The following is a 14,411-nucleotide window of genomic DNA, read 5'->3' as shown; positions in this document are numbered from 1 at the left end:
GGAGGGAGGGAGGGAGGGAGGGAGGGAGGGAGGGAGGGAGGGAGGGAGGGAGGGAGGGAGGGAGGGAGGGAGGGAGGGAGGGAGGGAGGGAGGGAGGGAGGGAACGACCGAAGGAAGGCTGTTTGAAAAAGCCTTGTTTAAAAAGATTTACATAGCGAATACACTGTCGCGGTTACATTATCGCTACAATTACCTCAAACTGTCCCCCATTTTGCTAACAGCACAGACTTTCAAACTGTTGTCTTGTGTCCCTGCTCCATGTGTGTTGCTCCAACAGCAGTCCCACTCAGCCCTTTGCCCATCTGATAAAGGTTCCCCTTGGGCACAAGCACTTCTGTGTAGGTAGACGTTGTCTTATCACCCGGTTCAAAGCACCTAACTTGCTGGATTTCAGTATTTACCAGCTGGCAACAACAGCCAGCCAGGCCTTCCGGACCGTGTTTATCTAGGCAGAGAAAGGCAGGAGTCAAGTTGATGGTAGTTAGGTTAGGTCAACCTTGCGGGCAGTGCCAGCTTTAGCTTCAAGTTGGCTGTGACCTGCTCTGTTTCCAGACATCTGACCATGACCCACAGGCTATCTTCCCCCAGATAGGAAAATAGAAACATGACATGGAATTTCACAGGCTGGTTTAACCTTCTGATGTTTGATACATGGACCTTTCTAGGACAGGAGTCACAACACGCCTCTACTGATTCACCACACTCACACGGGCATTGAGTTCTGAGCTTCTCTCTCGTTTTTGTTTTGTGTTCTAAGAATCAGGCACAAAGCCTACTTCCATATTGAGAAGATTGTTTATGAGTTGTCGTCTATTTTTCGAGATCCTAGCTGGGGTGAATTGGCTGCATCCTGCTGCCTGCCTTCCTAAATGCCTGTCTCTCTGCCTTGCTGTCGGTCTGCATGTCTCTCTGCTTCCTGTCGGCCTGTCTCTCTGTCTTCCTGTCTGTCTGGCGGTCTGTTTCTCTGCCTTTCAGTCCGTCTCAGTATGCTAAACGTTTCTTTAGAGTTGCAACAACCACCTGATTGTGCTAATCCCTACAAACTCCTGACTGTGAGCCTAAACCCACAGGGGATTGGGGGGGGGGGGATTGAAAACAGACAGGGAAAGAGCAACACCTCCCACCACCACCGCCACTCCCTCTGACCCTGACCCCCATACAGGGCTTGGTAGCCTGGAGGAAAGATAGTCTTCACCTACACTGAAGGAAACACTGCGTACACACCTCAATCCTGCTCTGGACCATGTCTGAATCCTACAGATAGCAGTGTTGTATGGGGAGGAAATTGGAGAGAGAATTCAAACTGCCATCTGTTGTACCTGTGCTGATGTCAGTGCTCAAGCTGCAGCCTGTTTATATCAAAACATGTTTGATTTATGGACATTCCTTTTAAGCTGTTTATGTTCCTCTGGTGCATGTGTGTGTGTGTGTGCCTGTATATTTCATGTATTTTGACGAGGGAGGACAGGGGGAGAGGGGAGGGGGGGCTCTGGTATATTTCCACCACTCAGGACTGATGCTACCTCATCTGCCACATGTACAGGAAGTGAAACCATGGTGATGTGGGACTATGTGAGCCATGACGCTAGTTCCCAGCTCTCTCCAGGTCTGGTGACTTTCTCCTCAGGGCTGTTTTTAATGCTGCTTCTAATGTTGTCTCTATGGCTGCCTCTAATGCTGTCTCTATGGCTGCTTCTAATGCTGACTCAATTGCTGCCTCTAATGTTGCTTCTAATGCTGACTCAATTGCTGCCTCTAATGTTGCTTCTAATGCTGACTCAATTGCTGCCTCTAATGTTGCTTTTAATGCTGACTCAATTGCTGCCTCTAATGTGGCTTCTAATGCTGTCTCTAATGCTGGGATAGTAGCAGATAGAACCTCAATAGAGCCCCCCAGGGTACTCATCTTCCTGTCATCGACTGGACGGTTTCTATTCATGACCTTCCTGCTTTTTTGTCTGCGGAGGAATGTTGTCATCCTCAGGTGGTGACCGAGGCAACACTGCCTGCGTCAGTCAGCATGCTGCATGACAAGCACTCCAGGATGTCTTTATACCTAATGGATCAGCGCTGTCATTGACCACACACACACACACACACACTAGTCGAGTGAGGCAGTTCAACTGTCAAGTTCCATGACAAAGAAGGCAGCTCTCCTTCTTCTGAACAGGAATGTTGTTGTGGTGCCATTTCAGGTTTAACCAGAACAAACGAGAAAGCAGCTTATTTTACTGGTGGTCAGTTCCTCTTCCTTTCACTCCCATACCACTCTACGGTGAGGAAAGTGGATACTAACAAGGAAAGTGTAACTGTATCCACTTTCCTCACTGAACCTTTGTAACCCTTCCACAGACGTGCATACGTGTGACCATGGTGCATAAATGGCCTGCTTGTACGTGATACAAACACTTCAATCCCCACCACCACATCCCAATCCCCCCCTTTAAGGACAATGCTCCTCAGACTGGGCTTCACAGCACAGGACGGACACAGTTCCCAGAATGTGAGGAATCTCTGTTGCCAGGGGTGACTGTGGAGAAGGAGTTCTTGTGCTCCGCTGTTTGTTTTAGCTGAGGGGGTGAGATGGTTAGCCAGCGTGGACGTGGGGGAGGGGGCGTCTGGGCTTCTAGAAGGCTCTGTGACCCAGTCTTAAGAAACCAACCGACCTCCAGGGGTCCTGGTCTCCACACATACACTCTGTTTGTCTGCTGACACACTTTCTCTCTCACACACACACGCCCGCCGCTTTCTCTCTCTCTCTTGCGCAAACAAGCTCACGCACACTAATGCCTTGCCGACGCATAACAATTACTGTCTTCCGGAAAGACATGTTTTACTCTCGCAGAATTCTTTGGTTGCTCCTTGTTGAAATTGTAAGGGATGACAGCTTAAACAATGAAGTAGGTTTAACAGTGACGAGGGGTGAGGCGATCATGGAGAAGTTGTGTCTTCACACAGTGAAAAGGCTAAAAGACTCTTTCCATTAATCACTCCATTAAACAAGTCTCTGCGAGTTTGCATTGCCCATTAATGATTGAATGTGACCCATGTGATGGGTTTTCCATGTCCCAAAACAGGAAGTTAACAAGAGCAGCAACAGATGCTAGCCTGCTGAGAATGTGTTTTTCCACAGTGAATTATTCATCCAATGACACAGTCTCTGGAACTAAGACTGAACATAACCCTGCTGAACACCATTCTCCAGGACTAGGACTAACCCAAACCTGAACACCAGTCTCTGACACAAAGACTACCCCATACCTGAACACCAGTCTCTGGGACAAAGACTACCCCATACCTGAACACCAGTCTCTGGGACAAAGACTACCCCATACCTGAACACCAGTCTCTGGGACTAGGACCATCCCAAACCTGAACACTAGTCTCTGGGACTAGGACTAACAACCATAGGGAATTCTGTCTCTTTTAGGTCACTAAGAAGCATTGATGCTGAAGCATACCCCCACCCCCTCCTGCTACCGCCACTTCAACCGCCAGCTTCCCTCGAGGATTTGGGGGGGGGTGGGGGCATGTGATTGTCGACCGCCTGCACTTCATGGTTCCCCATTCGTTCTGAATCATGCCTCGGTTTCCAGTCAGATCTGCCAGCCTGTCTCTTGCTCTGCCTTTTCAGACTCGGAGCCAGTGAAACCGAGAGAGAAAGAGAGAGAGCATCAGAGCGGTGTTCCCCAAGGTCAGCCTGCAGCTGTGTGTCCCTCACCCCCCTCAGCCCGGCTCTCACAGCGCCCCGGAAACGCCCCGGTGGACCGTGGCCGTCGCAGGGTTGGACGTCTGAGGAGACTCTCCTGAGAGGTGGTGAGCCCTCTCCTGGAGAGCCAGCTGGCCCTTAGGCCCCCACTAGACCCCCATAGACCCTTCCAGACTCCCCAGCCCCCCCCCCAGACCCTTCAGAGGACCACAGAGCACGGCAACATGAGACCGTCCGTGGGATTAACCAATTCAAGCCACAAGCGATGACAGCGTCATATTAGCTGGACGCTAATTTAAGGGTTGAACTTTGACATCTAATGCTGTCCGACCTCATATTTGACAGGGTTGGAGAGGACAGGACTCAATGTTCTGCCTGACAACGCTCGACGAAAACATGAATTAGCGACGCCCAGACTTGTAAGTTCCTCACCACTGCTATTTGCTTACGGAGTGCAGTTTTGTCTCATCTCTGCCAAAGATCAAAGATGTTATCATATCCACGAAAGACAGAAGACATGAAAGACAGTTCAGAAAACTGAAGCTTTTGAAGTTTTTACAGGTAGACCACATGACACAGCACTGCAAACCCAGTCTGAGTGTGATGACAGCCTGCAGCGAGAGCCGATTGGTCACATTCACATGCTGTCGAATCCAGAAGGATCTCGGCGTTTGGTGTCTATTCCGGCATGGCGGAGATCTGAGACCTGTCGAGAGGACTCGGGGCTTTCTCGCTTTCGTCTGAGCAGCTGTGAGCTGGTTTCAACTTCTAATGTGGTTAGTGGCTAGGAGACAGGATGCTGCTCACCGCACTCTTCTAGAGAAGTTTGCGTGGGAATGCGTCACACCGAAGATTCAGTGCGAAACACCGAAATAAACTTAGTTCCACCTCAGCCTAAAACCAACGTTGTTATCGTGTTTGTAATCCAATCGGTCCGAACATCACCTCTGCGAACACCACTTCACCGATACCCGTCAGATGCACTGAAAGCTTCTAACATTCTCAACTCTGTATACCTTGTCTGCAAAGAAGACAATGGATTACAGACCAATTACAAGGAGTTAGGGTCAATGACATCACAGTAGTAGGTGTTGATTCATTCAGCTTGTGTTGACAGGGCCTCAGTCTAGATGAGCCATTCTCAACCCTGGTCCTCAGGGCCCACTGCCCTGTATGTTCTAGATGTTTCCCAACACACTTGATTCAAATGAATGGGTCGTTATCATTCATTTGAATCAGGTGTTGGAAGAGGAAAACATTTAGAGCATCCGGGAAAGGGGGACCATGAGGACCAGGGTTGAGAAAGGCTGCTCTATATCAATAGAGAGCGGGTCATACCATTCTCAGCCTGTTGGAGGGGCCATACTATCCTGAGGGTCGTACCATCTTCAGCCCCCTGGAGCTGACAGGGCACGTTAGGTGGATCCAGTCTACAACACAAGCATGAATGCCTAATGTGATGATGAGATTAGAATGCCTGGGATAGAAAGGCTGTCCCCTTCTTCTGTCTTTATCACTCACACAGACACACGCATCTGACAGACATCCATACCTTTGGCCCATTTAAGACCCGAGTTTCGCCGGTTGTCGTGTTCTTTACTTCCAGGAATCTGCGTTCATCGAGCTGTTATGCAACATTAGAACCCGGTCCATTTACCAGATAGTGTGCAGGTGTGTGGGTGTCAGAGTGACACAAACTGAGAGGGAATTCAAATGCAAATATTGGCTGCCTGTCTTCCCGTAAATCTTATCCTGATGCCCTTTACCCCTTGGAGTGACCTGATGGGAAGGGCTTTAATCCTCCAGTCCAGTGCGTCCAGGGTAATCATTGCCCTCGCAGCTCCAACGCGATCGCTGTTATCTTATCCAGAGCAGATAACTGTGCTGTCAGGTGGCCAGGTCCCAGGAGTCATGAGACTTGCCACGTTCAGAACTTCTCTTCAGAGATTAAGAAACGTCCACACTACCATCAAGAGTCAAGAGCACAGGAACGAGCCCACTTCCTGTAGGTTCTTAGCAAGTCTGACTTCAGAAACAGGTGACAAATTAGGACAAAATACACAATAGGAAATTGTGTCATCCAAAGCTCAACAATATCAAGGAAAGCCATGCTGTTCAGAACCCTGGCCTTTGATGCTTTGTTTTACGAGTATGCCACATGACCCAGCCCTAAAAACAACCTGACTGTAATGAGGGTCAGGCAGCAGTAGCTATCGGGAACACATCCTGAAAGGTTCACGTATAAAAGGATCCTTTTCTACGGCTCAAGAGAAGTGAAGAAGAGACGATCCACAGACAAAATGCGATGCAAAAGTTTTTTAATGCAGAGATTACTGGCTACAAGGAGAGCGACACTAAGGCCAAAGGTAGAGAACGCCATTTTACATGCTGAGGCGGATTACATACAGAGAACTCCGAAGCGGTATACACAAATAAATAAAATTTGTATTTTCAACGATCAGTCCCATTCCCCTTTAAAAATGGACAATTTACACAAAATACTGGATTTTTCCACCCACATTTCGTCCTTGCTAGCAAAACTATAGAAATCCTACAAACCCTCCCCCCCACGAATAATTAGTTATGCCAAAATTACAATGTCAACAACTTTCTCCCACAAGTCAATGCAGGATGACCCCCTGGTACAGTCCGGCTGTATTAATGGAGATTATTTTCTTAATTTTAGCCCGAGCATCCACTCAGTGAATCTCCTAATCTCAGGATATAAGTAGTGTGAAATAGGGGCAGTGTGTTGCATTAACTTGAATGCACTCAACTCGGTACTTTACTACACTATGATTATATGTATTTATGAAGCCTTTATGTCCAAGAGAAAATTTTCCTAAGGACAAAGTAATCTTGAGATATATATAGAGAGAACTCACTGGTAAAATAGGTTCTTATACATCAATATGAAGCAAATGTTCTGTAGTCACATAATACTACACTGAATGGCAGGAGAATCAATATTCATGGACTGGACAGCGAGGGGGGGGGGGGGGGGGTCACACACTGATTAACTGGGGGAAGAGTTCGTTGGCAAACACGTCATCCCATGACCCCTCGGGGCAGAGGGGGGAGGACATGTCGCTGAAAGGGGAAGGGGACCGCTCGTATCCGGAATCGCTGTAGGCGTCCGCCAGGCACGGCGCCTCGTCGAAGCCGCCGCAGAGGGTGGGGGAGGCGGAGAAGAGCCCGCTGACGTCAGGCTGAGACTCGGGGATGTCCACCTCCTCCGTCTCCTCCTTGACGCTCCGACCCTCCTCCTCCTCCTCCTCTACCTCCTCCTCTACCTCCTCCTCTACCTCCACCACTACCACCTCCTCCTCCACCAGCACCTCCTCCTCCATCTTGACCTCGGTGACGCTCTCCTCGCACACGCCCTCCACGGGCTTGGTGTAGATGTGGTCAAAGTGGATCAGTTCATTAAGGGCCTCCAGCTTAACTGGTGCGGGCCCCAGAGGCGCAAGTGCGGGGGCCGGTATTGGAGCCCCCCCTCCTCCCAGCAGCAGTGCCTGCTCCTGGAGCTCCTCCCCACCACCCTGGAGGAAGTATTCTGGGTCAAGGATGTCCAGAATGCCCAACAGGAGATCAGACTGGGGGGTGAGAAAGAGAAGGTGGAGAAAGGACCAGGGGTTACAACCAGACAAATCAGCTATGGAGGCTCTAACACACACACACACACACACACACACACACACACACACACATCTTATGGTGGTGTGATGACAGCACTAGCGCTTCATCCCAGGCTGAGCTGGGTCTGTTCCAGAGGGCGTGGCATGGGGTTGGGTCTGGCCCCACCGCGGGGAGGGCTGCTGGGTAATGTAGTTGGGCTCACCTCAGAGTCTGCAGCGTCAGGACCAGCTGGATCCATTGGGACGTCTTCAGGTAGGAGAGGTGGGCCTGCACCTGCTGCGGAGGCACACGTAGCCTGAGTACTGCGGACTCAGAAGACCCCGTCTCCAAACCTGCATCCATCCCATTGGACTCCAGCACCTGGACCTGGACCTGAGGAGGGAGGGAGAGAGGGAGGAACAGACGGAAAGGGGGAGATGGAGAAGACGGGTAGAGAGGGAGGGAGAGAGGCGAGTGTTACTTAAAGTCTATAGACTCCATGATGTCTGTGGACCATGTGGCTGGTTGTACACCCCCCTCCCCCCCCACTCCTCCACTCATCTTCATCATAATTAGAATTAGTAGGAATCCTCTTACCTTGTCTCTGACCTCCAGGGTGTCCAGCCCTAGCCTTTGTCTCAGCTCCTCATTCTCGCTCATGAGGTCGCACGTCTTCTCCCGTAACAGCTCGTTCTCGATGTGAAGCTTCTCATTCTGCAGAGACGTTGAAAACTGTTAGCTGCCACGTTTAAAAAGTTGCAAGTAGAAAGTGTAGCGTTTCACTCATGAGGAAACTGGCTTACTTCAATCTCCAAGTCCAGAACTTGCTGTTCCAATTCTCCCATTTTGGCTTTTTTTCTGTCTCTGGCGGTCTGGGCAGCCACTCTGTTCTTCAGTTTCCTGGAAAGCGGGGGAGGGTACGAAATTTAAAAAAACATTCCTTCCGCGATGCTGACTAAGTCGATGACAAGACTGAGTTGGTGGTGCTAGGCTATTGCGTAATCTTCGGCCATATTCCTGCCACGCAGGCAGAACAGGATATCCACCTCCTGCTCCACATTCGCAGAACTGGATGGGACCAGCTAACTGTTACTCAAAATCTATGTGATAAGGCGAAGGTTGACAGGCAGCCTTTGTAGGACGAATACTAATCTAGACCTTGATACATGTGGATGCATATGGCAATGGGTTCATTTTAGTCCGGGGTGTGAACCGGTAGCCTATTTAATAAATATAAGCGACCGCTTTCCATTTAACGTGTGTAAGGCATCCAGTGTCACTGACTTATCACGGGACTTGCCTATTGTTATCCCATCAATCAGTAAATCAATATAGTAGGGCGTAAACCTCCATTTGTATTACAAAATACAAGTCTTCGTCACAAACATGCACGGCAAATATTACTTTCACATTACTGACCTGCGAAGCTGTTTCTCTTCTGGGCTCAAATGTGTGAGTCGCTGTCTTTTGCGCAACGGAGGCCCCGTGGAGGAAGTGGAGTCGGAATCCGACGACGCTTGGTTTGCAGACGACGGCATAACGACCGAGATTGACCGGCTAAAGCTTCCCTGTGTTGCGCCGGATGAACCGCTCTGTTTCCCAGATATCAGGAGCACTTTGTGTGTGCCGCCTGACGCCGCTGTGACGACCACCATGTTGGGATATGGGCTGTATAGTTTATAAATATAGGGGTATTATAACTAACGCCCAAAGAAACTTAAGGTTTCCCGGATCTTCTCACCCCTGTAAATTCTCTAATAATAGTGATATGGGTGTAGCACTAGCAATCTATATCTACTGTCGTGGTGAAATCTGATAGGTTTAGAGAGTCTGTGATGAAATCACCACTCGCTCTCTTATTGGCCACGCAGCTGATGTAATTTGCATTCAAAGTTTCACCGTGTTTACGTAGTGCTCAGCTATTTCTTACGTTTCGAGACTGAGTAATGTCCGTCCAGGCAACGCTTCAATAACATCATAGAAGTTTCCCAGACGAATAATGAGACCAGTAATAGTTTTCTCTTTGGCTTTCCCTATACTAATGTGTCGTTTCGTTTTTATTCTAATGAATGTTAAAAATAAAACGGTTTTGTCTGATTTGGACATAACGGTGTCTATAGCCTGAACTCTAAAATTTGGGACTTTTTGCCAAACAAATCACAACGATTACAGAAACCAACAAGAGAGCAACAGACCTTTACAAAACAAGCCATTTTGTGCAATGTTATTATATTCATTTAAGGGGTATCATCAATGTATGCATTTCTGTACATATAAAAAACAAAGATGTGTAAATGTTGTTATAAGGCGTTTTACAGTGAGACTACATGTCCTTCACTGACGTAGCTAATGATCTAGGGATATAACTGATCATGCCGCTTAATTTGGGATACACAATTGACTTTGATTAGAGTACGTCAGTGCTTTTTAAACCTTGGCCAAATTGGCCGTTTCTGTTGCATTCCAGCAACGCTAGGCTCCTATTTGAATGCATTGAAAATACTTCGTTAAAGCCTGAAAGTGTATTTCCTGAAGACCGTTTCCTGTGTTTGAGGTTATTTTGGAATTCAGCAGAACTATCATGTTGAAAAATGTTGTGCAACCATGCATATGTATATACTCTGTCTCTCATTTTCTCTCTCTCCCTCTCTTTCTACTTTTCTCATAGTCACTCTATCTCTGAAATCTCTTTCTCCTTGTCTGTTAGAATTTCATCATTCTGTTGAAACAAGTTGTTCAACTCTGCCCCCGTTTTTTCCTGGTGGTTTGAACAGTGTGTATAAACTAGAACTAAAAGTGTATCACTCAAGAATCCAATAACTAATGGTGTGTAGTCTCTGTAAAAACTCTTGAACAATAAGTGCTCAAACTCTAGAACTCAGGAAGGAACCAAACTCATGTAAACAAGAACTAGATGAGTTTTAACCAGAAGTAGAATATTTATTTTATTTATTTCTACAACTCAATAACTACAACTAATACTTTATTTACCTTTTACATGAACTCATTTAGTAGATGCTTTTGCAACCAAAGCTTACAAACTGTAAATACTCTATAACTAGAACTGTATACATTATAATATATATACATTCTATATAATTTGTGTGATATGTGGTACAGTTAATCTATCACCCTGAAACACAACAGTTCCATAGAATTACTTCAGTGTCTGATTTCATTGATTCTATCTCAGTTCCTGTGTTCGTTCACACATATTTCCTACAGCTACATCATGTTTCCAAACGTATTTTGCTCACAGTTGTTCATCAAGTGTTATTACCACAGTGCCAAACAAGGTCGCTATCAGGCAATATCGCCTTGCATTTCCCAAAGGACTAGAATATTTGTCTGTTAACAGTGAGGAATCAGCATTGTCGCCATGCAGAGCTGAAGCGTTTACCAGGGGTGGTTGTTGCCATCCGTTCTGTCACCTCAGTGGGGGGTTCAACACCCAGGCCAAACACTGTCCATTACATGTCTGTTTACACTGCTGCACGGCTCCAGAAACAACATCAGGATGAGAGGAGGGGGAGGAGGAGGGGGAGGAGGAGGGAAGGAAGGAAGGGAGGAAGGGGAAGAGCAGAGAAGTGAAGAGGAGGTGGAGGAGAGAAGATAAGAGGAGGAGAGCAGTAAGAGGAGGAGAGCATGAGAGGAGAGGCGACGAGAAGAGGAGGGAGATGGGAGGCAGGGGGCAGGAAGACAGAGGAGAGGGGGAGGAGGTTCTCTTGTCTAGTCGGCAGACGAAGGAGGACAACAGAACCCGTTGAATCCGACCCTCTCACTGTGGAGGGAAGTCGGCTCAATTCCTCTCATGGAGTTTGGCTCGTAATCCCTTGTGATGGGGGAAATAGACAAGAGACAGGAGTTTCTTTATGGCCCTTTTACATACCAAAAAATCTCCTTTTACGTTTCTTCAGTGACTGTGCTGTGGAACCCTCCAGACAGGGGACCTCCCCTGTAGCAGAGCTGCCGGGGTGGGGAGAGGGTCTGTACCACGGGGTCGGGAGGCGTCAGGTTATTTTTGACTTGTTGGGGAGTTGTTGGAGATCCACGCCTGCTATCACATTTAACCATCCTGAAGTGACGATCTTTAGTTACAGCATCAAGGTTTCAAGTTTTATCGTCAGATGCACGGAACAACACAAGGTCAGACTGGGCACTGAAATTCTTGGGACAAGACAACACAAGCAACCTAGCATAACATAACATATAAGTACTAAGAACATAGATTACCTTTATGATAAGCTCCAATAAAATAGAATAAAATAAAAATAAAATAATAGTACATCTCAATGTACAAAAAAAAAGTATGCAATATACAACAATACACATTATACACTAATGCACATAATGACCTATACTAACCTTATAGACCTATACTAACCTTATAGACCTATACTGGCCTAAGACAAGACCTATACTGGCCTAAGACAGGTGGGGTACAGTTAGTGCAATAGTGCAATATTGAGCTGAAAGTGACAGTGTGTAAAGTGACTAGAGAGAAATGTATCAATGTAACAATGTAAAGTGACCAGTGATAAATGTATCAATGTCCATTCAGAAGCCTGATGACCCTTGGATAGAAGCTATTGCCCAGTCTGCTTGTGCGAGACCGAATGCTACGGTAGCGCCTGCCAGAAGGCAACGGGATAAAGAGACTGAAGGATGGGTGCTAGCAGTCTCTTAGGATCCTGCCTGTTTTCCTGAGGCATCGTGTGTGGTAGGAGTCCCGTAGGGCTGGGAGCTTCCTGCCGATGATGAACTCAGCAGACCGGACCACATTACGTAAGGCCTTGCGGTCCCTGTCTGTGCAGCTCCCATACCACACTGTAATGCAGCCAGTCAGAATGCTCTCTATAGTGCATCTGTATAAGTTAGTGAGGATGACTGAGTCCATGCCAAACTTCTTCAGTCTCCTCAGGAAGAAGAGGCGTTTCCGGGCTGTTTTGACCACCTTGTCCGTGTGAGCAGACCAGGTGAGGTCATTGCTGATGTTCACCCCGAGGAACCTGAAGCAGCTGACCTTTTCCACTTCGGATCCGTTGATGTGAAGGGGTGCATGCTCCTCCTCCTGCCGCCTCCTATAGTCCACAATCATCTCCTTGGTCTTACTGATGTTGAGAGAGAGGTTATTGTCCTTACACCATGATGTCAGGGTATCAACCTCCTCTCTGTAGGCTGAGTCATCACTGTCAGAGATGAGGCCCACAATGGTTGGGTCGTCAGCAAACTTAACAAGGAGGTCGGAGCTGTGCATTGCTGCCAAGGACATAGGCATGGAGTCAACAATTTGTTATGATAATTTCGGACAGCGGACAAGCAATATTGGTTGCCTGTCGTAGCATAGCACATTTATATTTTTATATCAATATATTGGGGGGGACATTTTGACCAGATTTGAATATTGGGCCCCCCAAATATGTATTATGATTACGGCCTTGGTTGCCGCACAGTCATGAGTGAACAAGGAGAACAGAAGAGGGCTGAGCACACAGCCCCTAGACGTCTAGAGGATGATTCACACTGTGAGGCGAGATAGAGTGAGATGGAGTCGCTACACTACAGCTCTGGGACCTGACGAGAGACCGTAAGAGAGACAAGCCGTACAGCTGAAGAAGGGAAACACAACGTTATATATATTCTAACCTGTCCTGAATTGTGGGGTCAGCTGGCTGAGCGGTTAGGGAATCGGACTATTAATCAGAAGGTTGCCGGTTCGATTTCCGGTCGTGAAAAATTAAGTTGTGTCCTTGGGCAAGGCACTTCACCCTACTTGCCTCGGGGGGAATGTCCCTGTACTTACTGTAAGTCGCTCGTCTGCTAAATGACTAAATGTAACTTGATAGAAAAAAATATATCAAAGTAACTGTTACATGAATGGATAGAGTATACACATTGTGAGGGAACAGCTCGGTGGTAAAACACTTGACAACAGGTTCAAGCGATCACAGTTCAAATCCCTGTTCAAATGTACTGCATGTCACATTGGATAGAAGCTCAATTCATTGTCATATATGATATCATTATGTGGGTGTGTGCAGTAGAGCAGAGACAACAGGCTGAGTACTTATTGTCAGTTACACAGGAACACATAGACCTTGCCGTCCTTGTGAGGAAGAGATTAGACAGACCCGGTTGTTAGAAGGAGCCACGGTCAGAGATACCGAGAGGAGCTCAGAGAAGATGGCGGAACAGGAGAGGAGCACGTTAGATGTGGGGCCTCAGACCCAGACAGTTACTGACTCGAAAACGTTTGGATGATATGAAGTTGTGACCCTGTCATTCCTGAAACTGCAGATTTGTGTTAAGATCTTTTCAAAGGAAGCCTTGGTCTGCATGAAGCTTATTTGTGAGATTGACTCACACCTATTCAAACCTGGAGGACCCTTGATCCAGACATGTAGCGCCTTCACACTCCACCTCTGCCCTGTGGAGAGAGACCATCAGAGGGAGTCGCTTTTCCACATTCACGTTTTGCCGTCGTGGACCATGAGGGTGGCACCAGTCCACAATGAGCAGGGAGTCGCCCTGTCAGCACAGATAGATCCAGCTTAACCACCAACGCACCCTCCATCCTCCCCCCCCTCCCCCCTCTTCCTCTGCCCTGCCTCCCTCCCTCATCTCAGTGGCTTAACCACTACTTACGTGCTCGAGCAGGACCCCACCCCACTCCACCCCCGGCCCTTGGGCTGTGCCTTGGACTCTGTGATTAGGAAGATGACAGACCAGCACTCGGGGAGACCTGGTCCACATTCATCACTGTCTCCTGGGTCCTTCCCCTCCTCCAGGAGTCCAGGTGGCCACAGGGGGGGAAGGGAATGACCCTTAATGATGTGGTAACTTCAGTATGCAAAGTGAAGATCCGTCTATGTTTCTTGTATGCACCTTCCTGCCACAGTAAATTCTGTGTCTGTGAAAACGTACATGGCAATCAAAACACATTTGGGATTCTGATTCTGGTGTGGAAGAGCTTTTAGGCAGGCTGTTGTGGTGGTTGGTTGGGGATGATCTGTACACAGCGAGGGTTGTGTCAGAGGAGCGCTCTCTTTCTTCCTTCCTCTCTCTTTCTTTCTCTCTCTCTTTC

At 47.8% G+C, this 14,411-nt stretch overlaps 1 protein-coding gene across 1 annotated transcript; it reads right to left on the bottom strand.

The window, feature by feature from the left end:
* Positions 1-7,004: 7,004 nt before the first annotated feature.
* xbp1 (X-box binding protein 1) lies at positions 7,005-9,077 on the bottom strand. The gene is made up of 5 exons (XM_067228072.1): positions 8,747-9,077; positions 8,131-8,227; positions 7,925-8,041; positions 7,551-7,720; positions 7,005-7,305 (listed from the first exon to the last, which is right to left on the bottom strand). Exons 1-5 carry the CDS (start codon positions 8,980-8,982, stop codon positions 7,128-7,130), a joined length of 798 nt encoding a protein of 265 aa, XP_067084173.1. The 5' UTR covers positions 8,983-9,077; the 3' UTR covers positions 7,005-7,127.
* Between the last annotated feature and the right edge of the window lie 5,334 nt (positions 9,078-14,411).

The sequence above is a fragment of the Osmerus mordax genome, chromosome 24, assembly GCF_038355195.1.
Source record: "Osmerus mordax isolate fOsmMor3 chromosome 24, fOsmMor3.pri, whole genome shotgun sequence".
NCBI classification, from domain to species: domain Eukaryota; kingdom Metazoa; phylum Chordata; class Actinopteri; order Osmeriformes; family Osmeridae; genus Osmerus; species Osmerus mordax.
The sequence above is the reverse complement of the archived record's forward strand: the minus strand, read 5'-3'. Positions and strand labels throughout refer to the sequence as shown.

Coding starts and splice junctions, on each gene's coding strand:
- xbp1 (XM_067228072.1), bottom strand. CDS start 8,982: ATGGTGGTCGTCACAGCGGCGTCAGGCGGCACACACAAAGTGCTCCTG. Junction 8,042..8,130: donor TTCTGGACTTGGAGATTGAA/GTAAGCCAGTTT, acceptor ACGTCTCTGCAG/AATGAGAAGCTTCACATCGA. Junction 7,721..7,924: donor CCCTGGAGGTCAGAGACAAG/GTAAGAGGATTC, acceptor CTCCCTCCTCAG/GTCCAGGTCCAGGTGCTGGA.